At 33.9% G+C, this 21308-nt stretch overlaps 1 protein-coding gene across 5 annotated transcripts in view; it reads right to left on the minus strand.

Moving 5' to 3' along the window:
- The window catches only part of PDS5A (PDS5 cohesin associated factor A), a 128788-nt gene that overhangs the window by 52003 nt on the left and 55477 nt on the right, over positions 1-21308 (minus strand). For all 5 annotated transcript variants that reach the window (XM_067735753.1, XM_067735755.1, XM_067735754.1 and 2 more), the window contains exons 6-16: positions 20822-20948; positions 18177-18257; positions 16128-16268; positions 12742-12857; positions 10483-10577; positions 9432-9577; positions 6328-6479; positions 4851-4964; positions 2792-2873; positions 1536-1584; positions 1165-1304 (exon numbers count right to left, since the gene is read on the minus strand). In XM_067735753.1, coding sequence (XP_067591854.1) covers positions 1165-1304; positions 1536-1584; positions 2792-2873; positions 4851-4964; positions 6328-6479; positions 9432-9577; positions 10483-10577; positions 12742-12857; positions 16128-16268; positions 18177-18257; positions 20822-20948 — 1243 coding nt within the window. The remainder of the gene's footprint in view (positions 1-1164; positions 1305-1535; positions 1585-2791; positions 2874-4850; positions 4965-6327; positions 6480-9431; positions 9578-10482; positions 10578-12741; positions 12858-16127; positions 16269-18176; positions 18258-20821; positions 20949-21308) is intronic.

Below are 21308 nucleotides of genomic sequence, written 5' to 3' on the forward strand. Positions count from 1 at the left end.
TTTTTTTTTTTTTTTTTTTTTTTGCAGTACGCGGGCGTCTCACTGTTGTGGCCTCTTCCGTTGCGAAGCACAGGCTCCGGACGCACAGGCTCAGCGGCCATGGCTCACGGGCCCAGCCGCTCCGCGGCACGTGGGATCTTCCCGGACCGGGGCACAAACCGTGTCCCCTGCATCGGCAGGCGGACTCTCAACCACTGTGCCACCAGGGAAACCCGACTCCTCTTTTAAGATCCACTTAGAGACCCTATATCCCTACTAGACTGAAAAAAATACATACTCCACGTTCCCAGATGACTTTGTATATACATCTATTATAGTCCTTATCCCTTATCACATATTTAAATAATTATCTTTCTAGAACAAAGTTAGACATAAATAACTGAAATGATTTTCTTTCTCTTATTCATCTCTGTAAGCCTGGTCGCAAGCACAGTGTTTGTCATATATGTGTAATACTACAGAAATGCAATTTATTTAAATCCTAAAGGGCAGTCTAGGGCCATGTATCTATATCTATATAGGATATCTGTATCTATCTCCTCTTAATAATCCTGTGAGGTTGTTAACATGTAGAGATGAGAAAAATGAGTCTCAAAAATACTGAACTTACTAAAGGTCTCACTGGTAGTAAATGGTAAATATGAAATTAAACAGAAACGGTCTCATAAAATGCTAAATAAATGAATGGATGAATTTTTCCTTCCTGATATTGTCAACAATTGGTTTTCTCTATAAAATAAAGAGTCTAAGAATAGAATGAAGACAAAAGCCTAAATAGGAATTACCTTATCTATAAATGCGTATATGCCAATGTAACTATTGTTGATTTACCTACTAATACATGGGAGAAGAAAATACACACACAACACACAAAAGCATTTAATTTACCTAATGAATGTCTACTAAATACAAAGCATTTTATCTTGCTCAATTCCTAGGATCAATCTCCCTGGCTTAGTTCTCTAGTGTTTTTCCTGGAATTTGGCTGACGAGTGGTAAGTAAAGAGAACTAAATTGACCACAGATATACTCCTAGGTAATTCAGAGCTCACAGTATTGTTAAACTCACACAAATAAAATAATCTATGTAAAGAAGGCTTTAATGAAATGTAAGTTTCTATAAGCAAAGCTAGGAGAACAAATATAAAAGTATAATTTACTAACCACACAAACATCTGCCTGTTTGCACGAACAGGTTGGACTGATTAACAACTCCAACTGAGACCGCAGTTTTTCATCATCACCAAGGACTTGGTTAAATTTCTTCACAAAATCTTGTGCTTTCCCAGGGTCAGGCAAATTCTCTATAAAATTCAAAGAGAATCAATACTACAAAAGAAAAACCACTAAACTAAAAGCAAGCTGTCTTAAAAAATACTGCTGAGGCATCAAAAGATAATCAGTCAATCTGGCTCTTAGAAATAAAATTATTAAGAAAAGGATTACTTTTTCTTACTTAGTATTAAATTGATAGTCCCCCTGGGTAAATTATTTGATGTCTACTATATACCTACGGAGTGAATAAACATACTCACTTGCTATGGTCATCAGTTTTCCAAACATGGCAGAACAGTTAGCCTCAGACTGAAATTTAAAACAAAAACAAAAGCTGTCACATGTGCTACCAAATTTTGGTAAGAAAAATATACTCAGTATTGTACATTTTTTTAAGTTAAAAAAAAATCCATCACAATATACCCACTAGAAAATGGCTTACCATATCTACACCCTATGTTGATGACAAAGAACTATGAAGTACCCACAACTATTAAGTTAGCACAAATAGAATGAAAGGAGATGCCAGCAGGAAGTTATTTAAAAATTTTTAAGAGTATATAACTTTCATAGGAAAGTTATCTTGCCAGGAGACTGAACAGAGAAGATAATGAAAACAATTATCATATCAAAATTACTGTGAAACCATACACCAAAGAAAATTAAATAAAAATGTGGAGAGCAGAAAAATTTTCTTTCTGAATAGAGTTCTATCAGCTATTTTGTGGCCCATTACTTAATATATCACCTCCCCTCCTACTGCCCTTTCCTCCATTACAACAAGAGTATTATTTTATTATTGAATCTGCATGGTCCCATGAACCACCCGCTTTTGTTAAAGTTTTGTTGGATCACGGTCATACCCATTCATTTGTATCTCTGTTTCTGCACCACAAAGGCAGAGTTAAGCAGTCATGGAGACTGTATGGCTGGCAAAGCCTAAATTTTTACTATCTGGTCATTTACAAAAAAAAGTTCGACAACCCTTGCTTGGGCCACTGAGGGTCTCTGTGTATGGTTCCCTGGTTAAGAACATCTATTCTAGCAAATATGTTTAGAAATATATTAAGAGATTATTCAAATTTCTTTTATCCACCTTCCAGAAAATGTTGGGCAGTATTTCTTTGTTAATTTGACTTTGGCATATTCAAAGGACTGATACCTGATTTGATACTGACTCTATAATAAAGGACCAAATCACAGAGCAAAAAACATTTATGACTTCTAATTTTATATTAAGGTTTAATTCTAATGATTTGATAATTGATAAACTATAACTTCTTAGTGTCTAAATACTTGATAAGTTGGAAAACACCATTTCTTTGCTCATGCTGGAAAATAAAATTTTGTTATATTCATGTGAAATGCAAATTTAGCTTGGATAACCACAGAAATTGTTTAACTGACATGTGGAAAACAAAACACATGAAATACTTTTTGCTTGCTTCATTATATATGACTATAGAAAAATGAACAATGACTAAAACTGAATTTAAATAAAACACCATGAACCTACCGTAGGCTGCTTGTGCAAATCCAATAGTTCTCGTACATGACTTCTAAGCATGTTCTGACACTTCCACATTTCATTGAGAGCCCTGTAAATAGTTAAAAATATGAAAAAAATACATAATAAAACAATACTGGTAACTACTCAACCTTACTACTTCTCTTACACCATTCTTCTACATCTACCTAAAATTTTAAGCACCAGAAAATTTACTTATTAGGATTAACAGAGTTTAGTTTAAATTACTTAATATAAGGCTTCTTATGAGAGAAAATATTTGAGAAGTTTCTAAGGATGAACAGGATCATGCCAGGTAAACTGAAGGAACTGAGACAGTCTAAGCAGAGGAAGCCAGAATGTTCTGCTACAAAGAGAGATAAAATGTCATCAAAGCCCATGGCACATACAGGAAAGTGAAAAAAAATTTATAGGCTTGGAGCACAGAATGTGATTGGGGGAGCATAAGGAAGCTGGAACATACAATAGAAAAGGATCAGATCATGAAGGCCTTTTTATGCCAGGCTAAGGGGGTATGCATGAAGCAGTGTAGACTATTTCAAAAAATGAATTTCTTAGAAATGATGTGGATTCAAAATGCTAAATTAAACTGAGTTTCTTTATTCTAGACTCTTTTCTCTCCACGAAAGCAGATTTTCTTCTCTCACAAACCCACTCTGTAATTTCCGGTGCCAAAAAGACCTCTGGGAAGTTAGTCTATCTCTGAGTACTCTTTGTCAAATATTTTGAAATATAAACAGAGATCAAGACCTTAGGCCGGGGTTTACTACCTACAGTGAACATTATAAACCACTTTCAAATCCTTTTTTAAAATGATGGCTAATGTCTCCTAATAGGATGCACCAAGGATACATTACTCTGTGGACTTTCTGCTGAAAATGCATAATCTTGATCCAATGATGAGGAAACACTGGGTGAATCCAAACTGAGAGAACATTCTACAAAATAACTGGCCTAGGCAATACTCTTCTGGAAAATGTCAAAGTCATAAAAGACAAAGACAGACTGAGGAATGGTTCCAAATTAAAAAAGACTAGAGACATGATAATTAAACATGCAATGTGTAATCCTAGAAAGGGAAAAAAACATCCAAAAAGGACATTATTTGACAATTGAAGAAATCTGAATACACACTGGATTAGACAATATTTTAAAATGTTAAATCTCCTGATTTTCATAAAGGCACTCTAGTTATATAAAAGAGTATCCTTGTTCTTAGGGAATACACACTGAAGTATTAGAGGTAAAGGGATCCAATGTCTGCAAATTACTATCAATGGATCAGAAGAAAATACATATATAAAGTATGTGCAAATGGCAAATGATAAAAAGCAAATGGTCAAAAATTATGAATCTGGCTAAAGAGTATATCACGAAGCTTTGTTTTATTCTCACAACTTTTCTGTAAATTTGAAATTATAAGAAATTGAAGGCAATATATATATATACGTAAATGGAACAGCTGAGGTTCTTATTCAGAAAAATCAGAATTCTCAATGACAGGAGTTATTTCGTTTTTTAAAAGCTTTATTAAAGTGGAATGTCCACACATCCTAGGTAGCCTGGGATAGTTAAAGTTTATGCCAGTTGTCTGAACAAAATTATTACTAGTGCCTCCTTTCAATCTCAAAAATATCTCAGTTTGGACAATCAATCACATGGTTATTCTACATAGAAGTGATCTGGACACGCTCTCCTGACAAAGAACCAGTTCTTAGCTCTTAGGCTTAGTATGGTAAAGCTCCAGTAGTATGATTCAGATCTCAGCCAACAGGTGACCAAAAGATAATTTTGACACGGGGACTTCTTTGAATCCCTGAAACCATATTACTGGCTCAGTTGCCAAATATGCCTATGCATATAGGAATATTTTTGCTTTTAACTTAACTGGACTTATATAATAAAAATTTCCTCTATAAATACTTATCTGAGGTTCTTGATTCAACCAGAAGAAGCAACAACCCTATCAACAACAATTAATTAAATAAGATGAAGTAATTTTATAAAATCTTCAAGAAATACTCCAATCATTTAAAAAGTAACTCACTTGACAGCATTTGGATCCAAACTAGCATATAAATAATACAAGCATTTCATTCTCTCTTCTGTTTCCAGGTTGTGGGGGACAAGATACTGAGCAAAGATTTTCTCTACCAACAGTCTACGAGGCAAACAAACAAAAAACCCAAATAACAAAATTATTCTATTTGTTAGACGCCACAGCCATTTCATATTTTATCCACCTCATGCAAAGATATCACACCAATGATGAAACTTATCTGTGAAAATACAATGGAAAAGATCAGTATGTGATCAAAGCTTTTCCTTGCAAGTATGGCTATTTTAAAATTTAGAGCTGCTGTTGCTATTTGTGACTTTATGTTTTATCAGTATGAAACATTTGTCCTAAAAGGGTTATATATTATTCCTAAGCACAGGGTGCTAGGCTGTTCTACCTGTTTTCTTCATCAGTCTGGAGCTATAGCAAATTACTTAACATTACACATAAAGCTATGATCTCAAGAATAATTAATTCTCAAAAAAAAAAAATTTCCTTTGATTATTTTGGCTCCTTTCCCATGTTGTCACATTTAGTAAAATCAGGGGGCTCTTCCTTCATCTTCCTGAAAATTCAGCTTTTCTTATGCACATCTGTCTCCTTTCCACATTCTAAATTCCTCACCAATATTAAAATATCCTTCTTGCTAAGCTTATAATTATTATTCAACATCACTGGAATAAGAAAATTTAAGGGCTCTTCATTAGTCAATGAAATACATAATCGATCATGTCAAAGTAGTCAGTCTAACTCAATAAAACACTGCAAAGTATTTTGCAAAAACCGAAATCATTACTATAATCCAACAGAGAATTGTAAGTAATATTCAGAAAATGAAAACAATATAAGTTCTCATCTCAAGAGAAGAATTTCCTAACCATGCACGGGGCCGAATGTTAAAGACATTGTGGTGATCATTAGGCAATATATACAAATATAGAATCATTATGTCATACACTTGAAATTTAATGTAATTCTGTATGTCACTTATACTTCAATAAAAAAATACAGTAATACCTCTATTGGTACTTACAGTGTTGTAAAAAGGAAAAAATAACTAACAGTTATTAAATAGTGCTACTCTGCCAGGCAGTAAGCTAGGGAGCATTACATTCATTATTTTATTTAATCCATAAGACAATTCTGTAAGAAAGGCTTATTATTACTCCTTTTTAGATAAAATCAAGTACACAGAAGTTAAATCAGCTGTGCATGGGCACAGATCTAATAACGGGCAGAATGAATATTTGGTCTCTGGTCTGAGTCCAAATCTCATGCATATTTCACTATTATTATGCTAACTCACAGTCTTGGCTGGAATCTTATTTAAACATGGTATGTCTAAATATGTAGAAAGTGGTTTCTAAACTTAGAGAAACTAATTATTATGAAAAAATTAAACAGAAATATTTAAAAATTAAAAGCACTTTTATATTCAACCATTTTACCAACAAATTAGACTCACTTGTCATCGATGCTATTCTGATAATATATATGCAAAAGTTTGTCCTTTATCCAGCTGACTTTCTCTGCAGCTTCCTTTCCTGCTTCACCATGAAGACAGTATTTCTTATAAAGCTGAGCCAGACCCATCATAGCTTCTTTTCTTACTCGCCACTAGAAAGTATAAAGTTTATTGGATAAGCTAGATACCAAACTTTAGTATACAAATCTGCAAAAATTACCATTTCTTCACTAGGTTGCACAATGAGATTTATGTGTGCATAGATTAGCACAATATTAATTTTCAAAAAAGGCAGACAAATCACTTAACCAACAATTTTGATTATGTTCCTATTTAGAAATCATCCAGTGCAAATACTGCTAAATCACCTACCAATTTTTTATTTCCCTCAAAGCCAAGCAATAGTAAATCTTACAAAGATTTCATTAGATTCTGTCTAAAAAAAATTTGGCCAAGTTTTAGAAGTGATTAAAAAATAAAAGAGAAAGCGTATAATTCACTCTGCAAACAAAAGCCCTATCGTCTGGAATGTTTTGTCCTAGTTACATCCCTTTTGATATTAACTCAGAATAATAAGAGCAAAATTTAGTATCAAGATTTTAGAATTACAAAGTTGGAAAGCACCTTAGTGATCATCTTAAGTGAACTTCCTTACGTGGATTAAAAGGGCAAATTATTTACCTAGTCACATCCTAGTCCGTGAAAGATTCTTTGGGACTTAAGAGATTGGAATGGTTTATGAGGAGGAAAGAAAGGTGGTGAGAGGAGAGTGGACAGAAAAGTAGACTATAAAAATCTAGAGTTAGAACAACAGTACGATGTAATAATAATCACAAGTTATTTGTCTCAATAACAAATCAGAGTATACTTATCTTTGGCTTATTTTTTAAAAAATATATTTATTTATTTTGTGGCTGCATTAGGTCTTCCTTGCTGCACGCGGGCTTTCCCTAGTTGTGGCAAGCGGGGGCTATTCTTGGTTGTGGTGCGTGGGCTCAGTAGTTGTGGCTCGCAGGCTCTAGAGCGCAGGCTCAATAGGTGTGGCGCACATGCTTAGCTGCTCCGCGGCATGTGGGATCTTCCCAGACCAGGGCTCGAACCCATGTCCCCTGCATTGGCAGGCAGATTCTCAACCACTGTGGCACCAGGGGAGTCCCATCTTTGGCTTGTTTAAGTTAATACTTTCTTATAATTTTTTAGTATAATTTTCTCATTTGTATGCTATTTGGTAGATGAAATGAAATTCTGTTCCCATATAACAGGTAACAGATGTCTTTTGACATGTCTAACATGAAACAAAAGAATGTAAGCCGTGAAATCAAAGATTTAAGTCCTGTCCCCACATTTTATAGAAAACAAAATTCAGAAAGGCTATACTCAAGGTCATTTAATTCATTACACCAAAAACCAGTTCCTAAAATGTACAGTAGGTGTTATTTGAATTATTAGACCATATCATACAGTCTCAGTTAGCAAGAATCATTTATTCAACTCTTCCTGAAACTATAAACAAACACTGACAGGAGTAGGAGTGAACTGTTTCTAAAAGGAGGAAGTAACACAAACGGCAATACCTGAAATCTGGTTTGGGAGTAGGGGGGAGTAGGGGGCAGGGGAGAGGGGGTAGTTAACAACTAACCAGTAGGGAGTGTCATTTCATTTAAATTAAAGCCAAGGGGAAAAAACTCTCAGAGTTAGAATTACTGACACAGTTGAACAAGTTAGACGGTGTCTACTTTATGTATCTGTTTCCTACGACTATTTCAAAAGAACTTAAGGAATGCATCTTGCTTCTAAGTGTCTATCGACAGATGAATGGATAAAGAAGATGTGGCACATATATACAATGGAATATTACTCAGCCATAAAAAGAAATGAAATTGAGTTATTTGTAGTGAGGTGGATGGACCTAGAGTCTGTCCTACAGAGTGAAGTAAGTCAGAAAGAGAAAAACAAATACCGTATGCTAGCACATTATATATGGAATCTAAAAAAAAAACAAAAAAGGTTCTGAAGAACCTAGGGGCAGGACAGGAATAAAGACACAGAGAATGGACTTGAGGACACGGGGAGGGGGAAGGGTAAGCTGGGACGAAGTGAGAGAGTGGCATGGACATATATACGCTACCAAATGTAAAACAGAGAGCTAGTGGGAAGCAGCCGCATGGCACAGAGAGATCAGCTCAGTGCTTTGTCTCCACCTAGAGGGGTGGGGTAGGGAGGGTGGTGGGGAGACGCAAGACGGAGGTGATATGGGGATATATGTATATATATAGCTGATTCACTTTGTTATACAGCAGAAACTAACACAACAATGTAAAGCAATTATACGCCAATAAAGATGTTAAAAAAAAAGAATGCATCTTGCTATATCTCTATAGCAAGATACTGCTTTTCTACCCTGAAATTATAGCTAAATTACATTGGTTTCAAGAGGGTAGCAGATTTTCAACTATGCTTCAAATAAAATACCACACTGCAAAGGCAACCTTTGTTGAAGATGTTAATAAGTAACACATTTAATCAGCCTGCCTTGCCTGTGTATCTCTTACTGATGGTTGACACTTTCTTAGCAACTGCTACTACTGTTCTTAGTACTGCTTTTCTTTATCAACCCACGTTTTTAACTGTATCCACATGGAGGAAATTACACAAAAAGAATAGTAACTAAACATCATTTCGGCCCTTAGCTTAGCACAGCAATATGGAAACACCACTTTCACAGAAAGTATGATATTCTAAGACAGTTACTTTTGAAGATGCTAACTATAAAAGAAGTAAATACTGGTGATCAATCACTATCCTTCTGAAACTCATCATGTAAGTGTAAAGGTAAAATAAAACTTTAATTTAGCTGCTCTTTTTGTAAAGGTAGGCTAAAAAACCCATGCCTAAGATCTGAAAAGCTACAGAATCCAATGTATTCATTTGTAAAGATAATTAAAAGATACACAGGAAACATACAAATTATTAGCTTTTTATTTGGTATTGTATTAGTTTGACTTTCACACAGAAAAACTTTAAATAGAAAATAATTTCTATTGTATTTTGCTAACAATGTAAACACAGTAAATTATAAAAGAATAAAATTCCTCAGATTTTACCCGTTTGTCCAGTGTTCTTTCTCTTACAAAGCCAAGTAGCTGATCATTTACTAAGGCAAGGTCTCTTTTGGCAGCTGTTATTATAGTAACAATGACATCATGACGAATAGCTTCTTCTGGATCATGTGATCTAACTTTCAAGTATTCTAAAATAGGAGAAAAAATTAAGCTAAATGTTAGCTATAACATTCACTATGTTCAGAATGACCAAAAAAACCCTAATGCTTTTAAGTTTATGTCCATACTGGAACAATGATTGTAAAATGTGGCATAAATTAAAATTATTTAATTTTTCAGGTGGCAATACCCTACATAATAACAAAATAAACTATACCACACTATTTATTACTGTAAAGTCACATCTTAATAAAACATTTTATATCAACTATTCTGGAAAAGCCAAATCGGCACCTGAAATCAAATCAGCACCTGATTTAATACAGTTTAGAATTTAAGTTAACGATACATATTAAAAGACTTAAAATATAGTAAAAATGCTTATAGCAAGCTTGCTGATAGGTATATATCTTCACATTACGCAACATAAAATAACATTCTGTGACCTCTAAAAAAAATCCTAAATAACTACGATACAAATAAAGTTATTTCCTCTTTTTTGGTAAACAATATTTTGATAGCAGTTATTTATTTGTTACAACCAAGTAAGTAGGTTTAAATGCTCTACTTCAAGTGAAGAATGAGAAATTCTAGTCTACTTCAGAAGAAATCATTTTCCCACCTATTATTAGATATGTTACTATATTTAATTATCACACAGATATAATGATTTGTGCCCAAACCCAGAGTCATAAGGAAGAGTCTACTTCCTCAAACTATGATTTCCAGAAAATTCCAAAGGATTACAATGTGAAGATTTCAAATGTAATTTTACTGTATAAACATGAAATCCCTTACTAGTAGTCCATGACTGATAGAGACCTGAAAGAGTGCCAGAGTGAAACCTATTCAGAAACCGAAGTTAAAGTCAAAAGCCACAACTAAAATATATTTGTGTGATTACTCTCATACTTCAATAAACCAGCTACCTTACCTGTGAGATCCTTTGCTAAATCTGGGTGATTCATTAAACAGTGACTCGCAAATTTCACACTTTCTAATCTCACAGGAACGTGAATGTCATTGAATCTACATAGAAAAAGATTGCTAATATTAGTTGTAAGGCAAAATAACTATTTTCAAATAAGGTATATCAACGCTACGTAAATACCTATAAACAACAAGTTACTGATTATAAGATGTGTTGGTTTATTAAAATGACAGTTAACTTGTACTGAAGGAAGAATATAAAGTAAAAAGATACATAATTTCACAAGAATATTTTTTACAACAGGATTTTTTCACCATGCTAAAACAAAAACGGTATAAACACATCCCCCAACCCAAACTACCTTCACTGGAGAACCAAAAATTGGAGCTTAAAATTATGCTACAAAACAAAAAATAAATATTCAAAATGCACAAAATCTATCTGAAAGAAGTTAATAGGAGGAAAATACTAGAGGAATGTGAGGTAGAAAGCAAATCATATATGAGGCAGACCCAGAAATTCAAAGATAAGTACATAAAATACATGTGCCATATTGCCTCATAGCAAAAAAGTTTCATATGGCTGGGACCAACCTGTAACTGCTATTTTAGGTCTAATATATTTTAAGAACTTAATAATATGAAACTCAGTATGTCAATTCAGAACTGCATATAATAAGGATAAGCTGAGAAACTCTCAAGTTTTAAATTTATTGGGCAATTTAAAAACATATTAATTATGAATAATGTGATTTTTTTACCCCTTAATCTCCCTTACCCATTTGTTTCCTCTCCCAACCCTCTTCCCCTCTGGCAACCACCTGTTTGCTCTCCTTATCTATGACTCTGTTTCTGTTTTGTTATGTTTGGTCATTTGTTTTGTTTTTTAAATTCCATATGTAAATGAAATCACACAGTATTTGTCTTTCTCTGTTTGACTTATTACATTTAGCATAATACTCTCTAGATCCGTCCATGTTATCCCAAATTGCAAAATTTCATTCTTTTTTTATGGATGAGTAAAATTCCATTGTTCATGTATATATCACATCTACTTTATCCATTCATCTACTGACTGGGTACTTGGGTTGCTTCCATATCTTGGCTGTTATAAATAATGCCACAATGAACATAGAGCTAGTGCATGTATCTTTTTCTGATTAGTGTTTTTATTTTCTTCAGATAAATAATAGTTCTATTTTTATTTTTCATCATTATTATTTTTTTTGGCCACACTGTGTGGCTTGTGGGATTTTAGTTCCCTGACCAGGGATTGAACCTGGGCCCTTGGCAGTGAGAGCATGAACCCTAACCACTGACTGCCAGAGAATTCCCAATAGTTCTATTTTTAAATGTTTGAGGAACCTCCATACTATTTCACATAGTGGCTGTACCAATTTACATTGCCACCAACAGTACACAGTTCTTTTCTCCACATTCTTGCCAACACTTGTTATTTGTTGTCTTTTTGGTAACAGTCTTCCTGACAGGTGTGAGGTGATATCTCACTGTGGTTTCGATTTGCATTTCCCTGATGATTAGTGATGTTGAGCATCTTTTCATGTGTCTGTTGACATCTGTATGTCTTCTATGGAAAAATGTGTATTCAGATCCTCTGCCCATTTTTAAATCAGGTTGACTTATGTATGAGTTCTTTGTATATTTTAGATATTAACCCCTTATCACATATATCATTTGCAAATATCTTCTCCCATTCAGCAGGTGGCCTTTTCATTTTGTTGATAGTTTTCTTTGCTGTGCAAAAGCTTTTTCGTTTGATGTAGTCCCATGTGTTTATTTTTGCTTTTGTTTCCCTTGCCTGAGGAGACACATCCAAAAGCATACTACTAAAACCAGTAAGTGTGTACTGTCTATGTTTTTTTCTAGAAGTTTAACACCTAGAAAACTTCTAGAAAAAAACACATAGTACATACTAGCATGTTTTGGACCATGATGTCTTCAGTCTCATGACTTATTTAAAAAATTTAAGACTCTGAACATTCTCAGATGTGAATTATTTATTCTAATGACATTATTTTAGCACACACAAAAAAGATTAAAACCTGTTATGTGGGTAAATAAGACAAAGCTTTCTTCATAAAGAATTTGTCTTACAATTTATTCTCCAATAAAGACAGCAACACAGGTACTAAAGACACAAACACATATCAAAGTTTTGATATGTGTGGTTTTAATCAAGTGCGCCACATTCACTAGCCTCCAAAATATAAAAGTTAGAATCCACAGAATTATGTTCTCTTACCGTCCAAGAAAACACTGCCACAGAGGACGATTCTGTGTTGCCAAATCGGAATCTTTAGAACCAAACAATTTAGCTAAAAGTCGAACAACAGCTAATCGCTCTTCTCCATCATTGCTCTAAGGGAAAAAAGAAAATAAATAAACCCTGAGGTTTATTCATCAGATTACAAAAAAATAACATGAAACATTTCTGAGAAGCTACAATTTCATTATTTCTGCTTAAAATGATAAGAACTTTAAAATATCATGTTCTCTCATTTACTGTGCAGAAGTTGACTTGATTCCATGTTAGATCATCAGGTTCTTTGCTCTTATTTCATACACTCCCAACTGTTAATATATGCCTACTTCACTGCTTGTTTGCAATCTGTACAGATGCTGTAGAAACATGAAGATAATCATTCAATTCTAACATTCCGTAAGAGTCCTAGAAAAAATTCTATAAAGGGAAGAGCTACAAATAATTCCTGCCCTAATCCTATAATTTGATCTCCAACATAAACCCATATCAATTAAGGTTTTGATACATGAAGTTTTAATCAAGGTTCCCCTGCTGACTGGAGCACATGATACTGAATAATGTCATGATTCAGGAAAACTCATTTTAATAGAAGAGCATGAATCTTAAGAGTACCTAAAAGGTCAGGTGAACTGAACACTACCAAAAATCAAAACTTGATGCCCCCCACCGGACCAGTGAACCGGCTTCGTCCCGTGCTTTGGACCTTGGGCCTCACTTCTCCTCCAGATGGACCCCAAGTGCTCCTGCCCCACTGGCGGCTCCTGCAGCTGCACTGGCTCCTGCACCTGCAAAGCCTGCACATGCACCTCCTGCAAGAAGAGCTGCTGCTCCTGCTGCCCCGTGGGCTGCGCCAAGTGTGCCCAGGGCTGCGTCTGCAAAGGGGCCTCGGACAAGTGAAGCTGCTGTGCCTGGTGTCGCGGAGAGCCTGCCCCGGGTGTCAAGAGAGCAACCAGGACAAACCTGCATTTTACCGTTTTTCACACAACTGGACCTGACGCTACATTCTTTTTTCTATGAAATATGTGAGTTGTAATAAAAGTTGTTGACTTAAACCAAAACAAAACTTAGAGTTATTTTTTGATAGAGGCCTATTTTCTTATCCTGAATCAATATACTCTATAAAAAGTGTTCTAGTTTTCACTAGTGATGTCACGTCTTAATATAAATTAAGTTATTCTGAAACCATATGGTGCATGAAACTTTTTAAAAGTCACATATTCACTAGGAAAATAAAAGCAATAATGAAAAGCAGTTGCTAATTTGTAAAGTGTTCAAATATAATGTGTCTAAAGCAATACCAGCAAGTCAATAAAAAAAATATTTATGGGGAAAGGCAGTAAGTGAAAAAAGAAAAATGACTCCAGGATATCATCTTTTCCTTAAGAATGTCTCAACTCTCAGGGATAGGGGTTTTGTGGTTAAAATAGGCACACTTACTAAACAAAGATAAAAATGAAAATTCAAGCTTTAACACTTATAACTACAAAAATGATTTTCTTTCACAAAGTTTTTCGCAAGCAATGTGACTACAATGCAGATTAGTGCTGCCTTTTGGTAAGTAAGTCCAACTTAGTATCCAACATGATTTATTTTTTTAAAGAAAAATCAATCTATCCCTTAAATGTCAAACACTAGAAAAACTGGAAATTTTACTTTACTTGAAGGTGACTACTTTAGTAGCTTAGTGATTATTTCAAATGTGACATTTCACATCTATGTAATTTAACTACTGAAATAAAATTAAATGAAAACTCGCTCCCACCCCCTGCCTTCTTTTTCTTTTTAATTTAAATTCTTGGCTGCACTGGGTCTTCGTTGCGCACGGGCTTTCTCTAGTTGCGGAGAGGGGAGGCTACTCTTCCTTGCGGTGCACGGGCTTCTCGTTGTGGTGGCTTCTCTTGTTGCAGAACACGGGCTCTAGGCACACAGGCTTCAGTAGTTGTGGCTCGCAGGCTCTAGAGCACAGGTTCGGTAGTTGTGGCACACGGGCTTTGTTGCTCCGCGGCATGTGGGATCTTCCCGGACCAGGGCTTGAACCTGTGTCCCCTGCATTGGCAGGCAGACTCTCAACCACTGCGCCACCAGGGAAGCCACCCCCTGCCTTTTTGAATTTTTAAATATGTTCTCTGAGTGAAGTTGGAATATGATGATAGTGCTGGTAATTTTTTTCTGGTGCAAAAATCATTTGGTGTCTCTGATGTACAGCTGTTATTAGTAATCTATACCAAAGTGAAAATTATCTCATTAAGATATTACCTAATACATTGTTTGAATACAAATATATATATATATATAATGTTAATTAAAATAATGGGTAAAATGAGAAATTCTGCATTAGTAATCTACCAGTGACTTTCTGAAAGAAATTCAAATGGCCACCTAGTTTTTATTTTTCTTCAACCTTAGTTGAAAAAGGTAACCACTCTGTTACTGCTTCTAATTACAAAGTAATTGATTCAGAACAATTCTCTGTAAAAATTTTCTAAAACCAAAATAAAGCAATTATGACTGTTTTATGTTTTAAATTGGTGAATAAATGTAAATGTCTATCTCTGCCTAACATGAAAAAAGTCTTATATATAAAATGTGGCAAATTTTCTGACTATAGCAAAGCTGCTAAGTAGCACAACTCCAGAGTATCCCTTAAAACATAAGCGATAATAGCACTATGGACCCACACAGTGGACAGTGTATACAGTTGCATGCAGTGGCCCAGTATAAAGCAAAATCAAACAAACTGTTATGTTGAAGCATTTTCTCAAGTATTTTTATTGTTCTCAGAGGACTGTAACCTAGGACTTTTAACTATAAAAAGCTGTAGCTATATGATTCAGGGATATAACTACAGAAAATCGCCACAGCTATAAAAACTTCCTAGGCTATCTGCTTAGCACACACTGGTGACTCCAAAGGGGGCACCCTAATTATATATAGATAGTACCTAAACTACTCTGAACCTCACGAGCCACAACTACTGAGCCCACGCACCACAACTACTGAAGCCTATGCACCCTAGAGCCTGTGCTCTGCAACAAGAGAAGCCACCACAATGAGAAGCCCGCGCACCACAACAAAGAGTAGCTCCTGCTCAATGCAACTAGAGAAAGCCCACGTGCATAACTGAATCACTTTGCTGTACACCTGAAACTATCAACTATATGTTGACAGTTTGATCAACAAACTATCAACACTGCTAACCAACTATACTCCAATATAAAATAAAAAGTTTAAAAAATGCATACCTTAACTAAATATAAGAAGGTAAACTGAACTCACATTTTATTCTTTTACAGTTAGAGAAAAACAATATGATATATATTTTTCTCTTAAATGTTAAAGGGCTTAGAAATTATAGTCAGTCCTACCTTCAGTTTGAATTCAAGCTGCGGCATGACAGATAATAATAAATGAGGATCTATAGCAAAAAGTTCCTGAATCAGATCAAATACATGTTCTGACAAATCACTTACTGATGATCTTCCCAGCACCAGGACTTGATTGAAAAACTACAGGAGATAAACATAAAAATAAAATATCCGTTTCATTTAAAAACTTAGATAGGTTTTTTTATAAACATGTTAAAAGAAAACGATATAATTAGGCATTCCATATACAAGTGAAGGTGGTGAAAAAGAACAGATGTTTAAATTACTAATATATATGATAGGACAGTCCACCAAAACAGAAGAAATAAACCTCTAAATATCATCAAATTATGAATGTTACATGAAAGAGATAAAAAGTAATTGAGTTGTTAGCTTTCTTTCAAATTAGGATGACAATTCTAGGAATCTTACCTTTCATTAAAACAAAACAATTTAGATAGTTTATGTAATTCATTATAGAGAATTTTATTGAGAAATTTCCTTTTATAGCACAGAAAATTTTTAAAAGTCTTAATCTTTTGAATTTTTATTTAAGCTTGAGGATTCTATTAGTTTAGTAATAAAGAATAATTGAAGGTGGAGGATGAGTTGTTTGGTTTTTTTTAAAATACCCAGAAAGTCAAAAACACTGTAACTCAGAGGACAAAGAGAAGGAAAATGTGATGATACAAAGGCTGATAATTTAAAAGAATTCTAGGAAAAAGAAACAGAGAGAATATAAAAGCACAAATTAAAAGATACCTCCACTCCTTGCTAACACACATAAACTTAGAAAAAAAATTAAATGTAAAAATGCTACAGAGGCAGCTGTATGCAACCAATTTGAGCATATGTTTTTGGTAGTATCATCAAATGATATATTTCTTTTGAAAAGCAACACACATTAAGAGTTAGAAAACATTAATATTTATTACACAGACCTTGAAAAGAGTAAGGAAAATAGTTTTAACAAAACTAAAAAGTACACATGCACACACAAATAAGCACAGAACACAAATTCTGAAAGGATACATGAAAATCTATTGGTGATGCCTATTTCTGAGAATTAAGAATAGAGTATTCAGGGTTTGAAGAGACAATTTTCACTGTATACCTTTTGTACTACTTGAGAAAGCATTTTTTTTTTACCACGTTTAAGTATTTATTTAGTAATATAAATAATACTAATAATTCATACCATATAAATTAACAGACTCTCACTTGGGTTTTTATATGTAGAAAATAATTAAACAATAGAGAAATGCTACAAAGACAGTTACTAAAGATAGTTACTAAAGATAGTTACTAAAGGAAAACACTGAAAAAATATAAATGTGAGGCAAGAGGGAAATGATTAGGTAAATTATATGTGAATTCAAAGGAACATTTATAGTCATTCTTATCATAAATAAAAAAATCAAAATATGGAAATACATGTATAAATGAAGACAATTCAAAGTTTTATATATGAAAAAAATAGGTAGGAGTTTGAGCAAATGTTCAATAATGAAATTGCTACATTAAGGTAGTAGAATTATAATTTTTTTTTCCAAATTACTTCATTGATTTTTTAAAGAAAAAGAAAACGAAAAAACTTCTATTCAATAAAGTAAAAAAAAAAATTTATTACTCTATAACAATTATTTAAGAAAGCAAACCAAAAAGGTTCAGAAGAATGGCCTAGAGACATGAAGAAGAAAATAGAGAGAGACCCATAGATAAAGATGAAAGGAGAAAGTGAAAGAGGTCAGCATATCCAGGAGATAAAAAGATAAATACAAAGGCAGTAGAAAAAAGAGTAGAAATTGTAAACAAATTTTCATAAAATAACATCCTCCCATCTTATGCCATTTAAAAATAATGTCTATAGCTTACAAAGTTATGCTGCATTTGGTTACATTTAGACATATCAGTTTTTTATATATTTCTTATAAAAAGATGAAACTGTTTACAGGCTAAATAAGCCTTTATGTGAAAGGTTTCAATAAATTAGTACAATGGATTAAGAACTATAGAATTATGAAAAAAAATATAGGCAGAAATACATACATTGGCAATGCATGCCTCAATAGTCTGGACTGTCCTTTTCAATAGGACTTTTGCGAGGTCAAAGGACTGTTTATTTAAGTTCTGAAACACAATAAAAATATGCAAAGTTACAAATGAATTAGTGAATTTATGATCTAGATAGCAACACTAGAACACCAATGTCTTCAAGTCCACAAAATATGAAGCAAAAAATATAACTGAACTCCATTCAAGGTTTTACCCAATATCTGCTAGTCAAGTGGTCATAAATGCAGAAGTTGCAAATAGCACAACCATGAATCAAAAACTAAAATACATTAGATAATTAGCCAAAAGCCCAACCCTATATTAAGTTTAGTTTTACTTAACTTAAATTGGACCTAAGGCTTTTTGGTTTTGTTTGTTAACCAATTTGAACTGGCAATCACACCCATGCATCCTAAACAAATACACACACACGCACGCACGCACGCACACATCCCTTTCGAACCCATTATCCTCAGTATTTCACCGTCTAATTAACGTCTGTTCTGAGCAAGAGTGGACCTGGTAAGTGTTTCTGGTAAAATTCTCAGCCAATTATGTTTTTAAAACGCCAAATACTGTCTTCACTCCTCAAGATTCCCAATGCATGGTAACAAATTAAAGGGTCTGAGGAAGCCTATAGAAAAGACATATATTTAATTTTTAAAAACTTACTGAAAATGGAATTCTTGTGTTGAAGAGTACCCATTAACATCTCCACACTTTGCAGTTTTAGACCAACCTGAGATTCACTGACCATCATCTCGCACCTATCCCCCAAAAAGGCAAGGATATCCTATACTCTAGGTTAGTAGTCAGCAAACTTTTTATGCAAAGAGCCAGATGGTAAATAGTTTAGGCTTTATTAGCCAGCCATATCGTCACCACTGCAACTACACAACTCTGGCTGTTGTAGCAGGAAGCAACCACGGACAAAATGAAAACAAATAAGCATGGCTGTTTTCAAATAAAACTTTTACATAAATAGGCAGTGGGTCAGATTTGGTCTACAAACTGTAGATTCCTAACACTTGCTCCAGGTTTTTATTCCATTGGCAAGAGGATAAGATTATCTCAAAATTAAGGCAAACTTGGAGGAAACAAATAGGTGAGGGAGATTAAGATACAAACTTCCACGTGAAAAATCAATGAGTCACAGATATGAAATGTACAGAGTGAGGAACGTAAGTCAATAACTATGTAATATCTTTATATGCTGATATACTGTAACTAGATTTAGGTGAGCATTTTGAAACGTATAGAAATATTGTGTAACAGGAATTAACATAGTGTTATGTAGGTCAATAACAAAAAAAGAGATCAGATTTGTAGTTATGGCGGGGGGTGGGGGGGCAGAATTGGATGAAGGCATTCAAAAGGTACTTCCAGCTATGAGGTAATAAGCACTAGGGATATAATGTACAACATGATAAATCTAATTAACACTGCTGTATGTTATATATGAAACTTGTTAAGAGAGTTAAGACATTTCATCCACAAGAAAAAATTTTTTTTCCTATTTCTTTAATTTTATATCTATGAGATGATGGATGTTCACTAAACATTTTATAATGTTTAAATTAAATGAAATAAATCATTTCATAATATAAGTCAAGTCATTATGCTGTATACCTTAAACTTATACAGTGCTGTATGTCACTTATAACTTGATAAAACTGGAAGAAAAAAATTAAGGCAACCTTTCTATTTCCTAAAAAGGTATATTTCCTACTCATTAAAAATAACCTCTAACTAGAATACAAACACCAAATACACTATTCCTCAAAAAGTTTTTCCTTTATTTTGCCTGACATATACTCCCCCTATGCCATACTCTCAAAATTTTGACCAATTACAGACTCATTTGAATTAAAAAAATGCAAATAATATATAGTGAGTAAGGAGAAAAATTTATAATTGACTGCATCTTATAGTGAGTAAGTATCATTAGATACATCTTCATTTAACATCTGATAATAGGTCACTGAACAGTCAGAGGAAAAGGGCAGAAGAGTAAATATCAACAGTGGGGTAGGCCTGAGTCCACCCCAGAGGGGAAGCTGGTAGGGAGCTAAGTCCTTCAGTTTCTTAGGGGGAGCTAGCAGAGAGAAACAGAAAAGGAAATGGAGAGGAATATACAGCTCTGAATCATCCTTTTCCCCTTAACATTAACCACATAGTTCCCACTTCTGCCTAAATCTTTTTCTGAAAGTGCCTAAGAAAAATGTAGGACATGGGTTCTGAGAAGAAATACAAATTCCTACACTCTACATCTACGTTACAAAAGAATAAATACATTTTCTTTTCCAAAACAAACAAACAGCAACTAACCAAGACAGTACTCCAATCTCTTGTAATTTCTAGATTAGATATGAGTGGTCAATCAATCTGGAACATTTTTAGTTTTCCAGAGAATAGGCAGCACTTAACTGAATGAAAATCTTCCATAATATATTAATCAATATATCTTCTAAAGATAACAATAGCTATAAGACCAATATGTGTTACTCTATTTTATTTGGGGCTGGAGAATGATAATGGGAATAATTACATGGGATTGCAAATGGTGAAAAACAATTATTTTTCATATGTGTAGTACTACCATTAAATATTAACCTTTAATATCTTCATACTATACAGACCTTATGTGCAGGAATGAGGTTAATAAGAATGGAGTCCAATAATTCTTGAGTAACTCCATCACCTTCCATGATGATAGAACTCATCAAGTCTAGCATGTGCATTTGTACCTTCCTATTGTGGCTATTGCTTTAAAAAAAGAGGAAGAAAAAAAAGAAAAAACAATTAGGCTTACAAAAGAAAATTAAAACTTCCCAGTTTAAAACAACTATCTCAAATGTAAAAGGATTTTCACCTGATTGAGGGAACCATGCCAGTAATGGCAAAGAAACTTTGGCTGCTCTATATTTACTTTCTCCCTTTGTTGATTATTAAAACAGCTACTAAGATATCATTGTAAAGTATTTTACAAAAACAAAAACCTTTAAATTTAATTAAGCCCCTATACAATTAGAATTCAAAGAGTGAGTTAAATTCAACTAAACAAAAATGTCAACTTCAAAGAAAGGACATCTTTGCTTATATGCCCCTGGATTTTAAAAGGTGATA

The sequence above is a fragment of the Pseudorca crassidens genome, chromosome 4 (assembly GCF_039906515.1).
Source record: "Pseudorca crassidens isolate mPseCra1 chromosome 4, mPseCra1.hap1, whole genome shotgun sequence".
In the NCBI taxonomy this organism is placed as follows: Eukaryota; Metazoa; Chordata; class Mammalia; order Artiodactyla; family Delphinidae; genus Pseudorca; species Pseudorca crassidens.